We start from the raw sequence: 23,295 nt of genomic DNA, 5'->3' as shown, positions 1-23,295 counted from the left end.
TGTGTGTGTGTGTGTGTGTGTATATATATATATATATATATATATATATATATATATATATATATATATATATATATATATATATTTATTTATTTATTTATTTATTTATACATACAGTATGTGTGTGTGTCCGTGCGCGTGTGTTGTGTATGTTGTGTACGTACAACTAGGTGTGTGTGTGTGTGAGAGAGAGAGAGAGAGAGAGAGAGAGAGAGAGAGAGAGGAGAGAGAGAGAGAGTGCGCGCGCGACTGTGTGTCGTCTGTGTGCGCGCGCGTGTGTGTTTCTGTTTTCCTTCGTTCTCCTCAACCAGACAGGAACTTTCGGCCATCTTTTCGGGGTGTTTGTTGTTTTCACCCAAACAAGGGGCTGTTCTCAGGTCAACGCTGAGTGGAGCCTTCCTGTGAACACACGGCTAGTTTGGAGCAGAGTAAAATGATCCCAGATCAGTGTCTGTGTCGGTGTCATGCCATCCCCCTCCTCGCGCTGCTAGGTGAGCGCCAGCCTCGCGATAGCCTCGCCTCCTAGAATCAAAGCTCCGCTCGCGAGCTGGATGCTGACAGGCGCGCGGTGCGGTCATCATGCAAAGGTTAACGTTACATCGGATCCGTTTCAACGAGTCTCTAATGAAGAAGCTGCTCCTCCACAGGACCCGCACGGCCCACACAATGCGAGACGTCTAGCGACGTAAAACCGTACTAACTCGGCCGGGTTTGGCTACAAGCAGGTGTGAAACGATGGACGCGAGTTTGGGATTTTCCGCGAACGGCAATGTGTACGCTGGCTCCTCTCGGCGGTAAAGTGGCTTCATGAGTGTCCAAAGTAACAGTGGAAGTGGTGGTGGAAGTTTGGAGGCGACGCCATCTTGGTCGCAGCTCTCCTCGTCCCCAACGATTTCTCAACAACATATAACGGCGACCGCAAAGAGCAAGGAAGGTATATCAGCTCGCCAAGTGCACGACCGACTCTTATTCTCCTTTTAAAAGTATGTGTTTGCAGGAGAGGTGGATGATTCTGGCCGTGTCGAGCTAACGTTTGCTGGAAGTAAAAAATGGATGTCAAGTTCACTGATGCCGTGAATTGGAAGCCAAACGTCAGCTGTCAGTTCAGTTGATGGCCAGTCGAAGTAGCAGCAAGCTATCATGTTTGCACAAAGGCAGCGCTAGCTCGCTGTTTTTGTTTATGGGACCGTCAGCTTTCATGATTTCTTGTTACTCGCAGCTGTTGATGCGTTAACAGTGTTTTTGTGACAGTTTATAACACTCGCCTCCTATCAACAGCATCTAGTTGGGATATTAAAACAGCGTAGCTCTACATGCATCCGTTAATGCATTGCAATGCATGTCCTGCTGCTGTGAACTTGAGAATAGGCCCTGGCTTTTACTTTTGTGACCAGTTTGGATGCATCCTTTTTGTTTATTGTTTTCGACATGCTGAGACCAATGTTGTTTACTTCTGTGTTGCCGAGTTGCGGGATATTATGTGACAGAAGGGTGATCTTAAGCGAAATCCTTTAGTTATAGGACACGATATGCTGAAAATATGTTTGGAAAAGGATGGTGTTAGTAGTATGAACGAATACCTGCGTAATAAATACTTTACTGAGGATATCATTTTACATTTTCGGGTAGATACTATTAACACTAACAAACTGAAAGACAAAATACTGGTGTAATATCAAGCTTTAGCTGTATAGCTTAATTAACCCAAACCAGTCTCTCCTCTGTCCTTAGGTAACCTCACACAGGCCTTGTTGTGTGCTCTCTGGTTCATAGCACAAGGGTTTCATAATGTCCATTATGCCTTTTAGGGCTCGCCCCTGTGCCAGAAGCTGTAAAGATGACAGCCAGGAAATGTCCAATAAGGAAACAAACACATGCAGCAGTAGTCAGCAGGGAGCAGAGGATCCTGTGTGTCTCTCCCTGGATACTGGTTGTCATAGAACAAGGCCCAGTCTGGCTGCATTTATATACAGCCTACTGCTAGTGTGTGCTAAAGTCATTTTATGCACACTGTGGCTCAGATTTACAGCTGCAAGGTTTAGCACTCAGACATTTGCAAATCTAGCTACACTGAGGATATCTGAAAGGCTTTTTCAAAACCTAAATGGCCTGTAAAACTAAAAGCGGTGTTCAGTTGGAACAATGTAAGGAACATGGATGCACATGTGCAGCATTTGAATTAGATAAGAGAGCTACTGCAAGGCCCACATCTTTTTCTCTTTGACTGTGCAGCACATAGAAAGATATGACTTTGGGATAAAACTTCCAGCGTCCTTATCTAAGCTGGTATTGTACTGTAACCAAAAGGCTTCTGAGGTATTGAGATCCCTAAAGGTCAGAGACTAGTTTAGCACTGTGCAATGAGGCCACTGTGGCAGTCTCATTAGTGAGATAATACACGGGCTGGTTGAAGATTTTTGTGTCGACAAACTTGTAGACTCACTCCATCGGCCTTGGCTCTTCTCCCTGAGGCTATCCAGAGGTAGAATGACCTTCCTACTTTAGTTAGAACAGCAGCGTCACTCCACAACAGTATCTCCCATCATAGCATGAAAGTGCATCTTTTAAAGAGCTACCTACTGCCCAGCTGAATCAAATCCATTTTTCTATTTTTATCCTCTAATCACTCTAATTTTCTCTAATCCTCCCACAGATACTGTCCTCTGCTCCTTCTCTGAGTGCTCATTTTTATTCCTTTACAGTCGTAGGAATGTGTTCAGGGCACAGTTGCTCTGATTTCTTGCGGTTGCCGCCACTGGTCACTTGTAATAAAACATTTAACCTTACTCTGCTGATGTCCTTGTGCCAGGCCCCATGGAGGAGCTGCACAGCCTGGACCCCAGGAGACAGGAGCTGCTGGAGGCCAGGTTCACGGGAGCTGTCAGTGGCAACACAGTAGGCAGCACTGGGAGCACCAGCGGAGGTGCTAAGGTAACGGCAGCACAGAAAAACGAAATCCTCATTTTTGAGCTGCGTCACACACCGGACACAAACAAAGTTGACCATGTTTCCAGCCAAATAGACCCCAGGAACTGAGGAAGCTCATGAGCTGAAAGGTCCTTATGTGCAATCCTGTTCGCATTTTCTGCTACATCTGCAGATTTGACTGATAAAACTACCAACTTTTTTAGACTACTAGGAAGGTTGGCCACATTGTTTAAGTGCCAACAGTGTTACAAGAAACTCCAATTTTAACTCAGTGTGTGACTAACTCCACCACAGCAAGTGCTATGTCAGTAGGTTCCCATGGTGAAAAAAGCAGGTAAAGTTCCTGTTTTCCTAAAAAGGATGCAGGTTTCCTGGAAAAGTTGTTGCTTTGGAAAAGGGCCAAGTGACACACCTAATAAATGAAGATCTGGATTCCTATCAGACGTGGCAGGCAAGAGGCACGCCTCGCCTTTGTTTCACTGTTGTTTACATTTCGTGAGGTCACTGAATTTGGAAAGCGTCACACACCTGGGAATATTTTCATATTGTATGCGCTCACTTATTTGTTTGAATTCTCATTGTGTGTAGGGTCTGGCCAATGAATCCTCTAACCACAGCTATGGAAGTCTCGGCTCATCCAGCGACAAGGAGTCAGAGGTAAAACACACACACACACAGTCATTTCTGCAATGGACGTGTTTTTGTTGATCACTATTAGTTACGACAGTGTTATACGATGAATTATCCACTGAATTTTATAGTCAGGTATTACTGCGAAGATAGGACAAGAAATAAAATATCACACAGTTTATTAAATGCACTGATTTCGACAATGAAACCTAGTTAGATACAGTTGCGCTGTGTTTTTTCCTGTGCTCGGCCCACTCGACTTTGAGTCTCTCCCACTACATCCACCTCTCCCTGTTTTCTCTTCCTAGAACTCTGATTTGAAAAGAGGGAGCTCCCCTGCCTACTCAGTATGTACTCTTTTCTTCCTGCTGCTCTTTCCTGTTGAACACCTCCACTGGAACTAGTTTTGTTAGGTAAAACACAGGGGATTTATGTTTTTTTTTTTTTTTCTGTCTCTCTCTTCTATTCCATATTGATTAACAGACTCCGGAGAAGAAGCACTCCGAATCGTCCAGAGGGAGAAAAAGGAAAGCTGACACCTATTCAGAGAGTAGTCAAGGTACGACTGACACCTGCAGAAAATCGCAGCATCTATGCGTCACTGATATCTTGCATTAAGTCTTTGCTCAATATTCTGTGCAGGGAAGACCTCCACACGTGGGCCCAAGATCAGCGACTACTTTGATGTGAGTATCACAGCAACTCTGATATGTTTCTGTTCTTATCATTTTGAACTAGAATCTTAAGTCTGTACATTTCTGTCTCTGCAAAGTTCCAGGGTGGAAATGGTTCCAGTCCAGTCAGAGCCCTCCCGTCAGCCCGCCGCTCTCCACAGAACTCACATTCTGCTCCTGGCTCAATCGTAAGTGTTTGGCAAACAGTAAAAAACGTCTTACGCAGGGATTTCTGATGGGTTATTTGCGCATGAGGTGCCTGTGAGTCTCTGCGTGTTGTTAGAAGGTTTAACAATACCTCTGTGTCTGTAGATCCGGCAGAACAGTTCCTCTCCCACCAGTCTGTGTTTCGGGGATCACAATCCCAAAGCCTCATCCAGCAAATGTGTCCAGGTAGTATGACGCACACAGAAAGCACATTCCTCTTGCACATTTATTCCTGCAGTATACATTGTATATTTAGTAATACACTACTTGGCTGACTCTCTTAGACGGAGCTAACAGGCTTGAAACTTGCTGCTCTGGAGAGCAACAAGAGTCTGGACCTGGAAAAGAAAGAGGGGCGAATAGATGACCTTCTCAGGGTGAGTTCAATGTATATAACACTGAGTGCATGGTAGGATGACTGGCTAATGTACTACAGAACGTCATTTCATGTTTTATTTATGTTATATGTATATATAACCACGCAGCCAAACTTACTATGCTCTCACTGTCTCTCCTTAACAGGCTAACTGTGACCTGCGGAGACAGATTGATGAACAGCAGAAACTCCTGGAGAAGTACAAGGAGAGGCTCAACAAGTGCATCACTATGAGCAAGAAACTACTTATAGAGAAGGTATCTGTCTTTGTGTGCATGTACATCAGCTTATTGTGTTCTTAAGTAGAATGTACAGAAGTTTTCAAGCTCATTTGTTGCAAAGAAGAGGCTCCTTACATGCAATATTGGTATTCCTTAACAATCTAAGTGCAGTATTCCTTGGTGTTTTAGCTCTGCTTTGGTCCGAAACGCCCTGAAAGGAAAAAATCTGTTTTTGGGTTGGTAGATCATTGAATCTCTTCACCTGCCACCTGTCCCCTCCAGGTTTTCACCATTTCATGCTGGAGCCTTATAGAGCTGCACAGTGGTGTGTTCATGGGGTTTAATGCACAAGCAGTTCTTTCACATCACACTGTCTGGAGTGTTTAAATTTGTAATGTAAAAATGTGGTAAATAATAAATGTAATAAATCAATAAATAATGTAATAAATAAATATATTCATGGGGACACTTGAGAAGGTAGAGACGAGGGCTCACGGGAATATCGGGCATGTTTTAAGAGAAACGCCTTCTTTCCTCACCCGCTGCCGTTGAGACACCTTCAACGCGCTGCTCGTCATTTCTAACTGTGTGCGAACGTGTGTCCGCCTGGTTTTGTGCACAGAGCACCCAGGAGAAGCAGTCGTGCCGAGAGAAGAGCATGCAGGACCGTCTCCGCCTCGGTCACTTCACCACCGTCAGACACGGAGCGTCCTACACAGAGCAGTGGACCGACGGATACGCATTCCAGAACCTGATCAAGTGAGAGATTACAAACACACACATCGTTTTGACACGACTAATCCCATTCCTTTTAGACTTTGCATAGAGCAAAAAACATGTGAAAAGCTGTTTTTTATTGTCAGTATTTCCCCTATGACCCATTCCCTCCTCCTCCGCATGCAGGCAACAAGAGGGCATCAATCAGCAGAGGGAGGACATAGAGCGACAGAGGAAGCTGCTTGCCAAGAGGAAGCCTCCAAACCCTGCGTCTCCCTCCCTCTCTGTGGCCTCCACCTCTGAACCCAAGCAGAGAAAAACCAAGGTGGTCAACGGCAACGACTCTGACCCCTTCCTCAAGCCCTCCTTGCCCCAGCTGTGAGTACACTGAAATAAATACACACCGTCTGTGTGCAACTATTAAACTATCTTAAGGCGTCTTTTTTACCTCATAATTTAGTGCTCTGCTCACTGTAATTTCGATCACATGCACAGTATCAGTGTCAAAGGCTTAAAGATATCATGTGGCCAATGTTTGGATGTCATTGCCTTTGATCTGTCAGCAACGTGTGGGAGTCTTATTCTCTCTTAAATCAGAGGCTTTAGAAAGCACTGAAGATGATGTGTGTTTAAATGTAAGCAGACTTCCAAAGTGTTAAACGAATGGTCCCAATCAAATGTGTTTTGTTTGGAGATTTTCACTCGTCCACATTTTTTGTCAGACTGACCCTCGCCGAGTACCACGAGCAGGAAGAAATCTTCAAGCTTCGCCTCGGACATCTGAAGAAGGTCAGTAGCAAAAAAACATGAACCAGTAAATTAACCAGCCAAGAAGAACATGTCTTGACCAAACATTTCAGTTCAAAACGTACATCAAAACATTGAAAACGTAATTAAAATCGAGATGTTCACACATTAATCTTGACACTTCATGAGTTTCAAGTTAATTGAACCTCTTAACAGGAAAATAACTGAAACGTAACATTTTTCTCTGTGTCATGTCATGCAGGAGGAAGCTGAGATCCAAGCAGAACTGGAGCGGTTGGAGCGGGTGAGGAACCTCCACATTAGAGAGCTGAAGAGGATAAACAACGAGGACAGCTCAGCGTAAGTCCATTCAACACACCTGAAGCTGCACAGGAACCTTTTCCACTAAATAAGACTGTGAAGAGAAATCAGGACAATGAATCATAATGGTAGTTCACAGAAAAACGTGTATTAAATTAATAGCAGCGAAATGAAAATGGATGATGTCAGCTGTAGGTAAAAGATGTTAATGTATGAATCCAGAAGAACAATAAAAAACGGATGTCAGACTGAGTTCCTAGATGGTCTGGTACAAACAATGAACATTTTCTCCACACGCCACCTGGTTTCTTCTCACAGGTTTAAAGACCATCCTACTCTGAATGAGAGGTACCTGCTGCTGCACTTGCTGGGCAGGGGCGGCTTCAGTGAAGTTTATAAGGTAACGTCCGTATGGCTGCACTAGTTTTTTTTCCCATTCTCTTACTGTGCAAAGCATTTTCAGATACAAAATGTGTTTTCTTTGTCACACACAGGCTTTTGACCTGTTTGAGCAGCGTTATGCAGCTGTTAAAATCCACCAGCTCAACAAGAACTGGAGAGAGGAGAAAAAGGAGAACTACCATAAGTAGGTCTTATATACACACACAGATATCTTACATACATGCAGACAAAGTGTTTCTCCAGTAACTCACACACAAACGCTACATTGACATGTATTTCCTTCCAGGCATGCATGCAGGGAGTACAGGATACACAAGCAGCTGGACCATCCCAGAATAGTCAAACTGTACGACTATTTCTCCCTGGATACTGACACGTGAGTCACCTCTGACCTCTGCCAGCTGCAGCCCTGCTGGGCTGATGCATCCTGAGGTTGTTTATCACACGCAACTGTGTTCAACAGCATCTCTAAAGCATTCTTTGCAGTGGCTTTAAAACAGCAGACTTAAAGGTTTGTTAAAGGCCTTACCCAGTAAAGTTTGTAATCTGCCTCAAGGCTGTACGTCAGAGGGTGGCAAAAGTAAATGCAAACAAGGGGGTGTTATCAGGTTGGGATTGGGAATGCATGATTCAGCAGCAACATGCCCTGACATTGGAAGTTATATTTAAAGCCTTGACTTTTAGCTTGTAGGGTTATTTGTCATTTTAGCCTTCAGAGTCTCCTCCAGCTCTTAGGAAACATTTTGCTGGATGAGAGGTTGATCTTTCCTCTTTTAAAATCAATAAACGAATGACACAGTAAGCACATAATTATCCTTTTCTCTTGTGCGTAATTGTGTAACATTTCTGTCCGTCCTCTGTCCTGCCAGGTTCTGCACCGTGCTGGAGTTCTGCGAAGGCAACGACCTGGACTTCTACCTGAAGCAAAACAAGCTGATGTCAGAGAAGGAGGCACGCTCCATTGTCATGCAGATTGTCAGCGCCCTGCGCTACCTCAACGAGATCAAACCTCCCATCATCCACTACGACCTCAAACCCGGTGGGTCAAATGTTGGAACTGAACGGCTTATTTACTTTAAAGAGATGAACGGTACACAGAGTTAGATTGAGATGACTGAGACGTGGATGGATACACAGACAGTGCTCGGTTTGCAATGTTTGACACTTCTTAGAAGAGGCTTTCTTGTCAATCTGTGATGTGATATGGACCCTGCTGGGGCTTTGCATGTTTAGCTCTGTGCAGTTGGTGATACCGCTGCTCCTGTGCCACTCTGTCTCACTGTCTGTCTCGTTCACAGGTAACATCTTATTAGTGGATGGTACTGCATGTGGAGAAATCAAAATCACAGACTTCGGCTTGTCAAAGATCATGGATGATGATAACTACGGCGTGGACGGTATGGACCTCACATCACAGGGAGCAGGCACCTACTGGTAAGACGCAGACACACACACACTGACACAGTAACGCAGGTTAAAACTCTTTTCACTTGTATGCTATGAAATAATGATAGAAAAGTCAAGGATCTATGAATGAACTCTCTATTACATTGTATGACATGGATTGTATTGTGTGTGTGTGTGTGTGTGTGTTTCGCAGGTACCTCCCTCCAGAGTGTTTTGTGGTGGGAAAGGAACCGCCTAAGATTTCAAACAAGGTGGACGTCTGGTCTGTGGGAGTGATCTTCTTCCAGTGCCTCTACGGACGCAAGGTAACAAACTCAACACCACCCACTACACTGAGGAAAGAGCGAATGAACTCAATGATCTGTGTTTAAACATGCAAGAAGAGCTTCAACTCTGGTAGATTGTTCCACATGGGATTGTTAGCTGAATGCGTTGGGTCAATTACATCACCTCTGTGAGGCATTGCTTTGAAATGTGGGGTGGAGTGAAAGTGTGATTGCAGTGTGTGACTAACTTTTCTCTTGAATTCAGCGTCCCAGAGGAACCACATGGGTTTCAGTGTAAAAGGCGTTGGAACAGTAGTGATTTGAATGCATTTTGTTTTTTCCAGCCGTTTGGTCACAACCAGTCACAGCAGGACATCCTCCAGGAAAACACCATCCTCAAAGCCACAGAGGTCCAGTTCCCTGCTAAACCACAGGCCAGCACAGAGGCCAAGGTAACACACACACACACACACACACACACACCGATGAATGGACACATAAACACATAGAGTAAACATTCATACAAACAAGAGATGGGCTAGTGTGCCAGTTTTATTATATACACTCTGCTAAAAATATTTGATGTTTGACATCTCATTGCCAGATTTATCAGACAACATTGGCTTTGTTTAATAATCCAATAATAATCAATACAATATAGATGATGTTCTGGAGATTCCCATATAAACTACTCAATACTTCACACATTGATGCAAAAATCCTGTAAATCCAGTGCTGCCAGAAAGCATTCCTGCCTAATAATGTGCAACATTTCCTGATTTGAGTAGCTGAACGTCTGACAGCTGACAGATTTATATGACTGCGTGGTAAACATTGTGATGTTGCCTGGCGAGAAGAGGCTTGAAGGTTGAGACGTAGTGTATTGAAATTATAGTCGCAATAAAAAATGTATGTTCATACACACTATGATTTAAGTATCAATGTCTACCTGAGTTTTTGGCGGCGCAGTTGCATGTTGACACACGCTCGTGTATTTATAAAAAGATCAGCAGGGTCTTTGCCACCAGATAGACAAAAGACAAAGGTTGCACGGCCTCTTTCTTATTCTATCTATCTTAGAAACTATAAAGAGTCTAATGAGAGATTCACATCAAGCTGGTTCTTAACACACAAACACACACAGCCTGGAGCTCAGTGTCTAAACCGCTCTCCTCCGCTCCGCAGGCGTTCATCCGGCGCTGTCTGGCCTATCGCAAGGAGGACAGGTTCGATGTTCACCAACTGTGCTCGGACAGCTACCTCCTCCCCCACATGAGACGTTCGAACTCCTCCGGCTCCCTGCAGCCCTCCGCCTCATCTCTCCCCACCTACTGACTTGGCTCTCTCACGTGACTGACAGGACCCTCTGGCCAATTCCAAAGCAGGAATGTGGGAATTTGAGGACAACGGATGTGGATCTCTCTCTCTATCTCTTTCTTTTGTTTTTTTTTACCTGAGCTGTTCCTAAATGGATAAATTGGCGAGAGAAGAGGAAGAAAGGGGGGATACTGGAGTTGCATATGTTGTGCCCCTGAACTCAACTGCGTGAGATGGGGGGGAAAGAAATAAACTGAAAAACAGAAGAGAAATTCAAAGAGAGAGGGGAAAAGATTTAGAGAGAGGCAGTGGCATTGTTTGGAACGAGAGCTAGAGATTTTGTTAATGGATTTTATTAATTAACCCCTTAGGAGACGTTTAAACAGCTGTAGGAGCTCCTATCCAAGCCCACCTCTTAGCTCCACACCATGATACACCTCACAAGACGGCTGAGAATGGTTTCAACAGAAAGACACTGGTGGTCTTGTTGCCTAGGGTGGCGGTGGGGAACAGATAGAGGAGGTACGAGTTCAACCTATTCAAGTCAACTCTGCAATCTGTTTTTATGAGGCACAAAATGATGGTTACATGTCATTGAATTCACCCTTGAGGGGGTCGACTTAAAAGTAATGATGTAACCTGGATGGGACTTGACTTTAAAAAAAAAAAAAAAAATTCCAGATAAAATTTCTGGGTTTGATTTGCACTTCCGATCCAGATCGCGGTCATCTGGTCTCACAGATTTGGCATGAAGTACCACAGCGTGGGTTAGTTCTGGACTTATCAGTAGTCAAATCCTCCGTTCAAACTTTTGTTGTGTTGCAAAGCAATTCAGGTCTACTGCCGGGTTTACAGAAAGATCTGTGAATCTGTCTTAATCCATTTTTGCTGTTCAGATTATGGAGTCAAAATGTTTCAAAGTATTACAGGACCATGTTGTCATAGATGTCCTCGTCTGCCTGCCTGAAGAGAGTTGGACTGAAGCGAGGGACTGGATCAGCTGTCGCTGTACTGCAAAGACTCCCGTGGTTACAGGACTGTTTCCAGGGGCGCAGAGTTAAGTGTACATTTCACATGCAGGAGCAGACATTACCCACTAGCAAAATCTATAATAATGAGGCTTATCCTTGCTTCCCAGTGTCTCACTTTGCTCTGTTTATTTGTGTTTCCTCCTGAAAGCTGTTCTCAGTTTGCTGCTATAAATGTTGCTTTTAGTTTGTAACGTGTGAATGGTTTTCGCCTCGCGTATGTGCATACTTGAACACTCTCCAGAGCCTCTTTTCTGAAATGGACACCCGCTGTGCTATTGGAAGGGGATGCGACACGTTCTTCTGCCACAAAACATCACTGTCCATCTGGGTTTTTGTTTACTTTCATGTAGAAGTCTAACAGACATCATATGGAGCAAAGTCCCTGTATGCTGTGTAGTGATACTGGAAATGGGTGGGGGGGTGGGGGGGGGGGGGGGGTGGTCACACCTGTTCATGCCTGTACAAGTGGGCACGCTCCAGGTTGGCTGTGTTGCAGCATGATTTACTGCAGCTAGAAATCAAGCGGATATATCACAATGTTGTCGTCCTGTAAATAAAAACACTTAACATGTATGTTGTTGTGAACGTTTTAAGCCTTTTCAAATGTCGGCAACTTTGACTCCGCCTGAGGCAAACGGTGTGTGTGTGTGATGTCACCTGCTTTAAAAATAAGTCTTAATTCTCTGAGTGCAAGCCGTTAGATGAACAAAAAAAACAACCCCATACACAGATACACTTTCAGAAACATGACAGGTGAATTAAACGGCAGGCAGTACCTGCTCCCGGCTTGCTGCTCCTAAATGAAAGCAAGTGATTAAGTGCAATGAAACAGCTGAAGTCCATGTCCAGTTTGATAAATTGTAATTTCATCCACTCGGGTGCAGTAAGGTGTAAAACAAACCTATCCCCTCTTGTCTAGTTTTTTTTTTTTTTTTTTTTTTTTTAAATCTCCTTCTACTTGACAAAACAGAAAATGGGTGCTAGCATGAAGCGCATACTGTTTGATTAATGACAGCCATGTGTAGACAGATGTAAGTACAGCCATTAGTAAGCAACATGTCAAACCACATTAGCGACGGGGGTGCAAGGCTAGGCCACGTCGTTCATATGCAATAAAAATTGCCTTACGAGTCTTAATTCCTGCAGTGTGACACATACTTCCTGTGTAGGGTTATGCAACCTCACTCAAAGTGTTTGACACAAAATGGAGCACGGAGGAAGGTGATAATATCCATATGAAGACTGGAATATTTAAATATTTTGGCTCCACTTATCACAATATTTAGCCAAGCTGGAGCTGTTACATTCGCATCAGTTCAGTCAGTAGGCATTTCTTACAATATGAGACAAATCAAGATAACCCAGCTCCCACACATTACCAACACTCATTCATTTAATAGATTTCAGAGAACTAACAACGAGGTCTGCAGGTCTTAAGCCCCTCAATAACCTCTGAGCTGGAAGCTGTTTAGTTTAGCTTTTGGTTAAAAACCAGAGTATTTTGAATGTTCAGTAAACAGGATGCACCATTTTGTTGTTTGCTGTAATCTCAGCAAGCTGATTCCGTCTATTGTGCAATTTGGTGGCAATGTGAAAATTGCTGTTGTTACATTAACACATTGAGACTTTTAAATTATGGATTTTTAGTCATTAATTGCATCAATTCATACTTTTGTATTATTTGGAGATATGGGGTGGGTTTTTGTAGTCCTTTACTTGTTGCTCATCATTACATATTTCCCTATGCACCTGTCTGAATGCAAAGACTGTATGACTTCCAACATGAGACAAATCTCACCGTCCCGTCACCTGTAGTGAAAACACTGCTGTTACTCACACATGAGACATCGTACACACTGATGTAATTTTCCCATCTTAAGAGCACATGAAGTCAAGTTTTAACTTGAGCCACATCTTTACTTCGCCCTTATTCCTCTTTCATGACAATTTTTTATCTTTTTGCTTTGTGTTCATGCGTAAAGGTCAAATTACAAGACAAGCAACATAAAGACACAGAGGCGTCACGTAAAATTAATTTGGCTTTATTGCTCGCACTGTGCATACTGGAGATGTTTTCAGTAAGTTCTTACAGCGACATCTTGCGGCTGTACGGCATCACTGCAACTCTGCCTACCAATTCACTTCGTGCCATGCCAGAAGGAGACGTACTGTGTATTTAATAAACCTGCACCCATGTTTCACCCTACCAACTAATCACCCGACAGCAAGCACACACCCTTCTGAGTAGATCATGTAACTGTAAACCTCCGTCCCTTCTGGCATGGCGTCCAGGCTGTTGCCGTCTGTGTGGTAGAGACGGGCGGGTAACTGTAGAGTTCTGGATATAGGTGAAGACATACGAGGGGACAGACAACTAATCATTTCAAAACTCAAAAGGTGGTGCAAAATAATGCAGATTCATTTACTGGGTGGGGACACTCATACAGCAAATTCAACAAAAATTAATACATGTCAATCAAATATATCTATTGGTCAGGGGTCAACTAACTAATAAGAGGTTATACATTAGGGCTGGACGATATGACCCAGAATCTATCGCATGATAAATTCATATTTACCTTAATAACAATGAGTGTAACAACTACTTTCCAATACAGCAGTGCATGATATTTATTCTCCTGTGTTATCCCACTTCTGTCATCTTTGTTCTGATTTATTCCAGTGTGACCAGTTAAAGAACTCCTAGACTGAACTGTGAGCTGATTGGTTGGTTAAACGTCCATTTGTTGTCATTTGTATTTGTAACTTTTCTTACTTTATTTATACAAGCTTAATGGTGTGGGTAATTGAGTAAATTCGGTTTATCGTCCAGCCCTATAAACATACACCGTTTATATAAAAAAAAAAAGTTATGTGAAACAGAGAGGATTGACACATCAGAAAGGTGAAAATCCTAAGATAGTTCTTTGCCTTGTTGCACCTGCAGAAGTGCGAAGCGTACTACAAACCGAAGAGTAGACCTCGTCCTCCTCATACAGTAGCTAAGGCGAGCTGCCATGCTACCAGCTTCTCTGCAATATATCAATCTGGCAATAAAGACATGTTGGTAAGACCAGTCTACATCCGTCCTCCATTCTTCATATCCATTCATCCTTCATTGCTCCACACAAGCCTCCTCACCCATACCTGGAACATGTCGACCTCTATGTCTGAACTGGTGCAGCTGTCTGACTGTCCCTCTTGGCCAAATAAATAGAAAAAAATAACAGAGAAAGACAGATGGGGTAGAAAGAGAAACCAGGTGTGTGTGTTTTGGTTTGATGGCAAGCGGGTCGTTCTTTCCCAGGTTACGACGACGTTAGTGTTTCCGTGGGGGCTTGTGTTTCCGTGGCGTTCGTGGAGGCGGCTTCCGTGGGTGTTGTGGTGTTGGCGGCAGGCTCGGTTGCAGGCGCCGCTGTGACTGTGACCGAGGCTGGAGGGGCAGCGGTGGTGGTGGAGGTGGGCAGGATGGGGGCCACTCCCTGAGGCAGGAGTGGAGGCAGCTGGGAGGGAAGCATTGTGGGCAGAGGGGGCAACGGGGCCAGACCTGGCAGGTTGAGGGGAGGGAGGGAGGCAAGATTTGGGACTCCTGGAGAGAGAGAGGGGAAAAGAATGAGAAAACAAGAGATATGTTGAGTGGCCAGTTTACTCCGTCATCACAAGTAGAATTAGACCTGATGAGGGGGCTAAAAGAAAAATTAACGTATCACCAGATTTACTGCAGTTCATCCCAAGTGGAACATGAATGTCTGTACAAAATGTCATCAATCCATCCTATATCTGTTTAGATATCTGCGTCTGGACCGAAGATGAGCGACTAATAGACATACTATTATCCCTAGAGCCACACTGCTAATGTGGCTAAAGCAAAGATTAGAAGAAAGTCTGCAAAACCCAACATGTTTGTGTTGTTTTTTCCCCACTTTCCTGTCCTGGTAAAAATCTGGCACCCCTTGGATTTAACTTTGAGAGAACTGCTGGTATAGAGTACGTGCATACAGTATGTGACTGATGCAGAAAGTAATTCTATTTGTTTACCTGTCATTCCTGCTGGAGGCGGTAAGGTGCTGGTCCCTGCTAGTGACATGGCACTGAGGTCTGGGAGTGGCAGGTTGAGGTTGGGAAGGTTCGGTAGTGGGGGTAAGCCAGCCGGGAGGGGCATCAGACCTATAAGCAAACACAAGATACCGTATTAGAGCAAGCTCTTATTATTCACTCTTTTCTTTTCTTTTTTTTTTTTAACTGCCAGTGCCATATTTAAACATTAAATTACATTAAAGTGAGTTTAATGAAAATAAAGCACTGGATGCAACAATTAGAGAGTTAAAAAAAAACAACCTGCATTACAAGAACCAAAGCCTTTAGAAAACAATAGTGACAATAAAAACAGAGAAAGTATCATGAGAGAGCTGATGGGAACACACGGGCTGTGATAGAGGAGTTCCTGCGAAGTGAAAATCTTGCATAAATACTGTTTACTGATAGTCACGGCTTGTCCTTAGGGAAACAAAGAGTGTGTATTGTGTACACACCCTAAGATGTACTATTGGCTAATGCAGCTGAGGCAGATCATGCTTTTTTTTCTGCCTGGGTAGGAACACACCCTCAGAAATCTGTACAGACAGAGCAGTAATGCCTCTGCTGGGCTTTTTTTTAAAAAAATGTATGGTGTTGTAAACTCTCTGACACAGCAGGAGTACAGATAAATGACTTGTGCTTTGAATGTTTGAGAAATCACCCACCTGGTAGCGTGGTGGCAGGGTTGAAGGTGGTGGTAGCAGGATTCAGTGGAGTGAGGGGGCTTAGGGAGGGGCTGGAAGTGGAGGGGAGCAGAGGGACTGTGGGCAAACCTGAAGGGGAGGGAGGCAGAAAAGACACATTAGATGAGAATATGTGGAGTCAATACAAATATTTATTACACAGTTTTTTTAAATCGCTGACAGCACAGTCGCATAATGAGCTTACTGTGTTGCAGTACTGTATATGTATGGGAGCAAACAGAGAGAAATCGAGGTGGAATACCTGTCTGGAGCTCACTGGGCATGGTGGGCGGGGCTGTGCTGATTGACAGGCCGGACAGTGAATCTTCAAGGCCAGGGACAGCAGGTGCAGTAGGAGGAGGGCTTACTGCTGAAAGCTGGACCTGAAGGAGTTAAAGAGAGAAGAAGAGGGAAGTAGAGAAAAAGTTGCTGTCAAAGATAAGGTCACATTCATCTGCATGTGCAGTTAACGCTAGTGAGCACTGTTGTCCTACTCATAATGCAGAAACACTTTACAGGACACAAAACTTCAGTCTTTGCAATGTCATGCACATTCACTACACACTGACTGGTAAAGAACTGATAATGAAAGACCTGCATTCATATTTAACGGTTGTTTTGAGCATGATTTCAAAGAGCACAAGCTGTGGTAAAGGATCATGAAAAGTATGTGTGGCCTGACCTCAGTGAATCCATCCTTCAGCGGACTGACAGGCTCGCTGGGGGAGTTTCCAGGGAAGCTGATCTTCTTCCCTTCCTCAAAGGGCCGGGTAGGGATTCGGTGGAGGTATCCGTAGCCAATCCCACATCCCAGGCTGGAATGGTATGGGAGAAAATAATGTTGAGAATCCAAACAACAACCTCAAAATTTTTCATTCAAACACATTGAGATTAGCCTGGTTCCAGACCTCTGAATTACCACCCACATCTTTGAGTTTTTCAGCTATTCAAAACAGGCCTGGTGTTGTTCTAACTGACGGCTGTTTCGCCCAGTTGGAATTGACTAATCAGAGCTTTGTGGGCGGATTAAGAATGGGGATTTGATCTACCTGTGTCAGAGCCAGAAAAATAGATACATCTATGAAGAATAGTGACAGAGAAATGACCAGGAAATGCCAAAATGCATGAATGAAGTGGACGTTGTTGTAAGTCGACTTACAGAAATAACTCTAACTAATATTGGCATATTTCATCAATCATCATTGTAAACATTAAGGCAAATGCTGCTGGCAACCACAGCTTCCATGCTGACTGAAAACAATGTCAGCGGGATGAATACTCATTTATTAAAGTAAAACAAAACACCCCCCCAATAAAACATTAACTTTAAATAATCTTATTTAGGGCTGCTTTCATTATCAATTAATCTTGTGGTTGTTTTCTCAATTAATAAATGACTTGTCTGGTCTATAAAATGACAAAAAATATTTTGAAAAATGCACGTCACAGTTTCCCAAAACCCAAGGTCATGTTTTCAAATATCTTGTTTTTTTTTTCAACCTACAGTCCAAAATCCAAAACTGCTTAGTTTACAATGATATAAAAACAGAGATAAGCAGTACTGTATTTATGGGGACAGTGTATAGTTTTGAACATAAATGATGCACTGTACCAGATTTAGCTTCAAGGTAATTATCATCTGCAGTCCCTCACAATTAAAACACATAACAGCACAATAACAAACAGTACAAAGCAAAAAACACACAGAATACATTATACAAAATACAAAGCTAACAAAAATATTTGGCGTATTGGCATGTTTGACAATTTATTGATTATCAAAATAGTTGCTGATTTATTGTCAGATCTAGTTTGATTCTCAGGCTAATCTGAGATATAATCCATATATTTCTGTTGGACGGTCATCAACTCTGAAAATTCTACATATTTCATTTTATGCCTGTAAGTCTAAGGAAGGGTGCAAGTGTGTGAAAGTGTGAGTATTACCTGCCCTCTCCTCCCCAGGCGCTGTTCGGTGTAATGACCACCTCTCTACAGTTGTCAGTGTCTGTGTTGTACACGTAGAGCTTCAGGCCCTTCCCCTCGTGGCTCTCTATCAGAGAGAACAGGTCCTCTGACTGCAGATAAAGTCACAGAATCACAATCATCATCAAGTGGGAAATGCACAGGAGTGATAGTGGCATGGACCTAAAGTGCTGATGAACTACCTCATTCATAACAGTGTCAGCTCCGATGATGTAGTCAGTGTGCGGCCGCAAGCCGGCGAGGGCTGCTGGGGAATTAGGCTCCACTTCCTGTTACAGAGAGAGATGGAGTGTACAGTGAGTGAACAAACTACTTAACAGAGCCAATACAGTACAGATGAGACTTCGAGGCTACCTACCAGAACATGCCAAACATTCTCATTGGCTCCCTCGAAGCTGCAAAAACGAATTGAGACACCAAGCAAGCCCTGACCCCCCCACAGGTTGCTGGGTGTGACTGTGGACTCCCGCAGCTCCAAGGTCTTTGAGGAGTAAACCAGCATCTTGACCGGTTTCTCCACACTGGCTTTGAGTAAGTCCTTCAACGTGTCATTGTCCTTGTTCTGTGGAAAACAAGAATGAAGAGGAGTAGTGAGAGGAAACCATGAAATACACCTCATTACCTTTATTTGGTCCTGATACACACAGTCGCTGTCTGAATCGCACATGATCTCCTCACTTACCAGTCTGGTGTTATTGATGGAAACGATGAAGTCAAAGAAAGGCTCCAGTCCTGCCCGGTGTCCAGGCGAGTTCTCCTGGACCTGCACAAAAAAGAGAGACAACGTGAGCTGCTGCAGGACAGCGAGTAGCACTGTTGCTCGGTGCAGTTCACAGTGTCAACATGAACCAACTGGACCTGAGCTGACCAACACACAAGAGAGCAAAGCCTTCAGTGGCTTTCAAAGGAACAACTTTTGTCATACTAACATCTCAGAATATGATTTGTTGTGAATTACATTGCAGGCAAGTAACTGTAGTAACTTCAAAACGTACATTAATTAACACGCAGTCAAATTGGTTATAGTTTGCAGGATGGGAAAAATCTGTTTATTTATATAGTACCTTTCAAAGTGCTTCACAGATAAATGACAAGTCAATAATAAGACAGAACAAGTGTAGACCGTAAACGCAACAAAAAAGGGGAAAAAAGTGATGGAAATGTGATCAAACTGATTTAGTAGCTATAATGACAGTAACAGTAAAATGGAGTGAAATAAAAACTAGGTTAAAAAATTGGATAAAATAGATCCACCCCCTTTATGGTGCACAACTGCACTGTTGTCATATCGAGCTTCTAGCTACTGTCGCTTAATGTGCCTGATTTTTCTTAGTTTGGAAGTTTAAAATATGACATCTGGCGTTCACCGTTAAGGATTAGCTTGTTAACTTTGCAGAGATTTTGCAAAACAAGGGAAGAGGCACTCTGTACAGGGACATGGCCGATAATTCATGCATTAACAAACCCAGCAGCTGTCATTCAGTGCAGCTACTTTAGCTTTAGCTCGCTCCAACAGAAGCTTCCGGCAGGCACATTAAACTAGTTACTTAGCAGAAAATACAACAAGAAACGACAAGTGACACTTCCACGGCTCCAGAGCAGACAACGTTTTGGTTTTGGCGTTATCCATACAGAGGCCCTACTTGTCATCCCCGGCCTCTAGTCCACACACAGAGCCGGGGATCCTCCGCCTCTGACCCGGTGCTAAGCTAACAGCTATCAGCTAACAGCAGGCTAAGGAAGCTAAAAACTCACCCGGAGGACGTGGTAGCCCTCAGAGCCTCCTCCCGGTATCTCCACACTCTGCGAGCCTCCCATGGTTTCGCTGTTTTAAGGCTTTTCGAGATTTTAATGGCAGCTTGTTTCCCAGCAGAGGTGAGATACCTGAAGACTTGTACACACCGGGTACACGTCGTCAAATGACTAGCTGCCTGATGCGCATGCGCCGTTACGTGGCAGGAAATTTGCGTTTCAATTTCCAGTCGGTATTTTTATTAATTCAAAGACGTCGAGTTAATCAAAAACGTTTCTAAAAAAATACATAGGTTTTAGATACCTTTTAAAAATGATGTCTTAAATATTTATATATTTTTTTACTGATATAATGAAAGATTTTTTTGTGGATACTCTCCAGCTTTCAATTCAGTTCGAATTCAATTCCAATTTTATTTGTATAAAACTATCTCATACAAAGGCAGTTCAAAGTGTTTTACATAAAAACAAAATAAACCTGCAAAAAATGTGCATATATACAAAAACACCCATGCATACATGAACATATAGCCTATAGGCCTACACAGATTGCCTACATACGCACATATATACAAACATACATACTGTACATATAAGGCAAGCTCATTTAAGAAAATGGTTGACTGAATAGGAAGGTCTTTAATTTGCTTTTAAAAGGACAAAGTGTCAGAGAAAGTCTAAGATCAGCAGGCAAACTGTTCCATTCTTTAAGTGCATAAATTCTGAATGCCATCTCACTAGACTTTGAAAATGCTGTAGGTACATAGAGGAGATTTCCACCTTGTGACCTGAGAGATCTGCTGGGATGGTATACTGATACCATGTCTGATGTGTACTGTGGAGTCAGACTATTAAGTGCTTTGTTCACCAAGAGGAGAATTTTGAATTGTATTCTGAAGACAGCAGGTAGCAGGTAAGTTTTCTGGACTTATTTGGTCTGATTTTTTTTGGTTAGCTGAGTTCTGGATAACTTGTAATCTATGGATTGTTTTGGTTGGAAGGCCCATAAACACTCTGCTCATGACAAATGCATGCATGAGTTTCTCTAAGTCAGACTGGGAAAGAAAGCCTCTGATTTTAGAGATATTTCTAAGTTGGTAAAAGATGATCTTGGTGATGCCGTTGATATGATCCCGAAAACTAAGTGTGACATCCATGATTACTTTTATGTTTTTAATCTGTTCACTTGTTTTTGATGATCTGGATTCCAGATACTCACAGACCAGCTGTCTCTGGGCTTTAACACCCACAACCAAAACATTTTTCTCCCTGCTGAGTGGAAGGAAGTTTACAGCCATCCAGTGGTTCATTTCTCCCCAGCAGTCCACCAGGGACTTTATGGAGTGTAACTCATAAGAGGACCCCTTTCACCTTTTACTCAACTGAAATGATAAATCACTACAATATATATATATTCATATAATTATGCAATTTTCACCGCCACAAATTCAAAATGGTCAACTTACTAAAGTCGAGGAATAAAAAATATTTCAGGGTTTTATCAACAAAAGTAAATCTGAAATGGATTCAACATACAGAAAAGTCACCCCTGCTTTGGTCTACATATGTTAAACTGACAGATAACTCCTACATGATCAGTAACTTTTTTTAGTTACACTGTTTCATCACTTCCTGCCTGTCTTTAAGAAGTCACTGTGTGGCAGTACTGTACTTTGTTTTTGCTTGTATCCGTTTAATTAAGAAAGCTACCCTTATTTAATGCTGACTCATCTACATTAGCTCTCAATGCTTATATAAAGTGCATAGTAACAATTTCCGTGCTCTGTTGGTTTGGTAGCATCACTTCCTAATTAAAGCTGGAAAGTAACATTCTGTAAAATGGAAAAACTTTATCTCCCCTCTCTCACCTTAAAAACCCCCACAGCTTCAGAAGCAGCAGGGCAAAGAACTCAGAGTTTAACTTTCTTACACTCTCACACATGTAACTACACACTAGATTGGTCAGTGGCTACACACACATATACCAGAATAGCTAAATCAATAAAATGATGAAGGGATACTAAAAAATAATGCACATTCAGTCATTTTTCCAATGTAAAACTAAACCTTAGATTAGAATATTATTGTTATATTCCTTAAATGTCGGCTTCTCAGGGTCCAGGTTCTGCAGGCTTTTCATGGCATAATATCTGGAAGGTTTATTTATCTAGAATATGCAGTGAGTTGCAACCCCTCTGAATAAAAGGTCATCTTTTATCCCTCAAGCTTCTTTTCTAGTGTGTTATTGAATAGCAGTGTATAATGCAGACCTTTCACTCTCTGGTCTATATGGGTCAGAGGGCAACGCTTTTGAAAAATCCAGCTGCTCTTTGCCATGAAGGATGCATGTGTTTTAAATTTTCAACATACAATATATTATTTATACTCTGTTAACTCAGTGCTTAGATTCATATATCTGACATCTGTTACATTTGTTGTTAGAGTGCGTATCGGTTTTTACATCTTGCAGCCCTGCAGCAGTGGACTTGTCATTGCCTCAGTGATGATTGTTAGCTTATCGTATTAGCTCCTATTGGCAGCTCTTGAATGGAAACACTTCCCTCATGGCTAATGAGCAATTACAATCAATAATGTTTACATACCATAATGTCGTCTCGATGCACTGAAGAATACAAAGACAGGACTCTTAATTTTGGCCTTACAAATGCTTTCCACTGTAATGTGAAGCTGATCAAGATCTGTTTCTGCAGGTGACACATATATCATTTTTAAACATCAATGTAGCATTGTCATATGATTTGTGAGCACCTCCATATATTACAGTAAACAAATGAGACCATGACAGATAACAATTATTTGCATTTATTTTAATGTTATTAGCACATATTTTACTCCACATTAGCACCACATGAACCCTGTTTACTGTCACAGAGATGATGTTACTTCTTGTCTCATGCCTCCTGCAAGATAAACATGTTGTAGTTGATTTTGTTCATGAGCATTTAACTTCCATCTCTGTGAGAAACTCTTAAAACATTTTTGATTCTGCCAGGAGAATGATGCCCTCTCTATTTGTGTTGATTCTCTTTCTCCTATTAAAAAAACCCCCCAGCTGATTTAATATTTGATATCAATGCATAATGTAAAATGTAATCATAATCATTAATGGGTTTATGATGTAAAGCCTTTTTCAAGCTATTCTTTTTCACAAATGCATATTTTCATATGGAGGATTGTGCAGGCAGACAGTCACCACCAGAGGGCGTTGGCAGTACATCACATCCTCAGTGTTCATCTCATGATGAGACGAGATGAACACTGAGGATGCTTCAATCCACAATCACCCCTCCTTTTGATATTTTTATGCCTAAACAATGCCTTTCTTTCATGAGTGGTGCAGTGAAGCTGAATCATAATATAGTCCTAGGTGGATGAATGCAAGAAGAGAACAGAGGAAGGGAAACTATGAAAAAAAGAGGAAAGCAAGGGACGAGCAAATGCCAGGAGGGAAAAGAGCAAAAATGAAGGGAAGGAGAGAGAAAAGAGGTGAGGAGATGAGCTTAGGAGAGGAGCACAAAGGAGAGAGGGGAGC

The 23,295-nt window shown here is 42.6% G+C and overlaps 2 protein-coding genes across 3 annotated transcripts; one reads left to right on the top strand and one right to left on the bottom strand.

Annotated features, from left to right (window-relative positions):
- The first annotated feature begins 288 nt into the window (after positions 1 to 288).
- Positions 289 to 11,817, top strand: LOC137193787 (serine/threonine-protein kinase tousled-like 1-B). Of its 2 annotated transcripts, none has more exons than XM_067605158.1 (22): positions 289 to 934; positions 2,810 to 2,931; positions 3,517 to 3,585; positions 3,867 to 3,905; positions 4,042 to 4,117; positions 4,201 to 4,244; positions 4,337 to 4,420; positions 4,545 to 4,625; positions 4,724 to 4,816; positions 4,962 to 5,072; positions 5,659 to 5,795; positions 5,940 to 6,131; positions 6,476 to 6,542; positions 6,763 to 6,860; positions 7,140 to 7,221; positions 7,316 to 7,407; positions 7,510 to 7,599; positions 8,093 to 8,262; positions 8,522 to 8,657; positions 8,824 to 8,935; positions 9,241 to 9,348; positions 10,082 to 11,817. In XM_067605158.1, the coding sequence occupies exons 1-22, from the start codon at positions 808 to 810 to the stop codon at positions 10,229 to 10,231; spliced, it is 2,280 nt and encodes a 759-aa protein (XP_067461259.1). In that variant the 5' UTR covers positions 289 to 807; the 3' UTR covers positions 10,232 to 11,817. The 2 variants fall into 2 exon arrangements, with proteins under 2 accessions (XP_067461259.1, XP_067461258.1); XM_067605157.1 differs by having other exon boundaries at positions 4,331 to 4,420.
- A 1,453-nt stretch (positions 11,818 to 13,270) lies between these two features.
- On the bottom strand, positions 13,271 to 19,932 carry gorasp2 (golgi reassembly stacking protein 2). The gene is made up of 10 exons (XM_067605159.1): positions 19,746 to 19,932; positions 18,673 to 18,753; positions 18,349 to 18,552; positions 18,173 to 18,259; positions 17,952 to 18,082; positions 16,687 to 16,819; positions 16,267 to 16,387; positions 15,987 to 16,094; positions 15,283 to 15,411; positions 13,271 to 14,833 (listed from the first exon to the last, which is right to left on the bottom strand). Exons 1-10 carry the CDS (start codon positions 19,806 to 19,808, stop codon positions 14,553 to 14,555), a joined length of 1,338 nt encoding a protein of 445 aa, XP_067461260.1. The 5' UTR covers positions 19,809 to 19,932; the 3' UTR covers positions 13,271 to 14,552.
- Positions 19,933 to 23,295: the final 3,363 nt, after the last annotated feature.

Source organism: Thunnus thynnus, chromosome 12, assembly GCF_963924715.1.
Source record: "Thunnus thynnus chromosome 12, fThuThy2.1, whole genome shotgun sequence".
Lineage (NCBI taxonomy): Eukaryota > Metazoa > Chordata > Actinopteri > Scombriformes > Scombridae > Thunnus > Thunnus thynnus.
This window is presented reverse-complemented; position numbering and strand designations above follow the sequence as displayed.

What these genes read in the sequence shown, in the direction of transcription:
- LOC137193787 (XM_067605157.1), top strand. Translation starts at nt 808, where the DNA reads ATGAGTGTCCAAAGTAACAGTGGAAGTGGTGGTGGAAGTTTGGAGGCG. An exon ending in GCTTCAGTGAAGTTTATAAG is followed by an intron (nt 7,222 to 7,315) that starts GTAACGTCCGTA and finishes TGTCACACACAG; the next exon opens with GCTTTTGACCTGTTTGAGCA. An exon ending in TTCTCCCTGGATACTGACAC is followed by an intron (nt 7,600 to 8,092) that starts GTGAGTCACCTC and finishes CTGTCCTGCCAG; the next exon opens with GTTCTGCACCGTGCTGGAGT.
- gorasp2 (XM_067605159.1), bottom strand. Translation starts at nt 19,808, where the DNA reads ATGGGAGGCTCGCAGAGTGTGGAGATACCGGGAGGAGGCTCTGAGGGC. An exon ending in CTGACACTGTTATGAATGAG is followed by an intron (nt 18,083 to 18,172) that starts GTAGTTCATCAG and finishes CTTTATCTGCAG; the next exon opens with TCAGAGGACCTGTTCTCTCT. An exon ending in GCCCAGTGAGCTCCAGACAG is followed by an intron (nt 16,095 to 16,266) that starts GTATTCCACCTC and finishes CCTCCCCTTCAG; the next exon opens with GTTTGCCCACAGTCCCTCTG.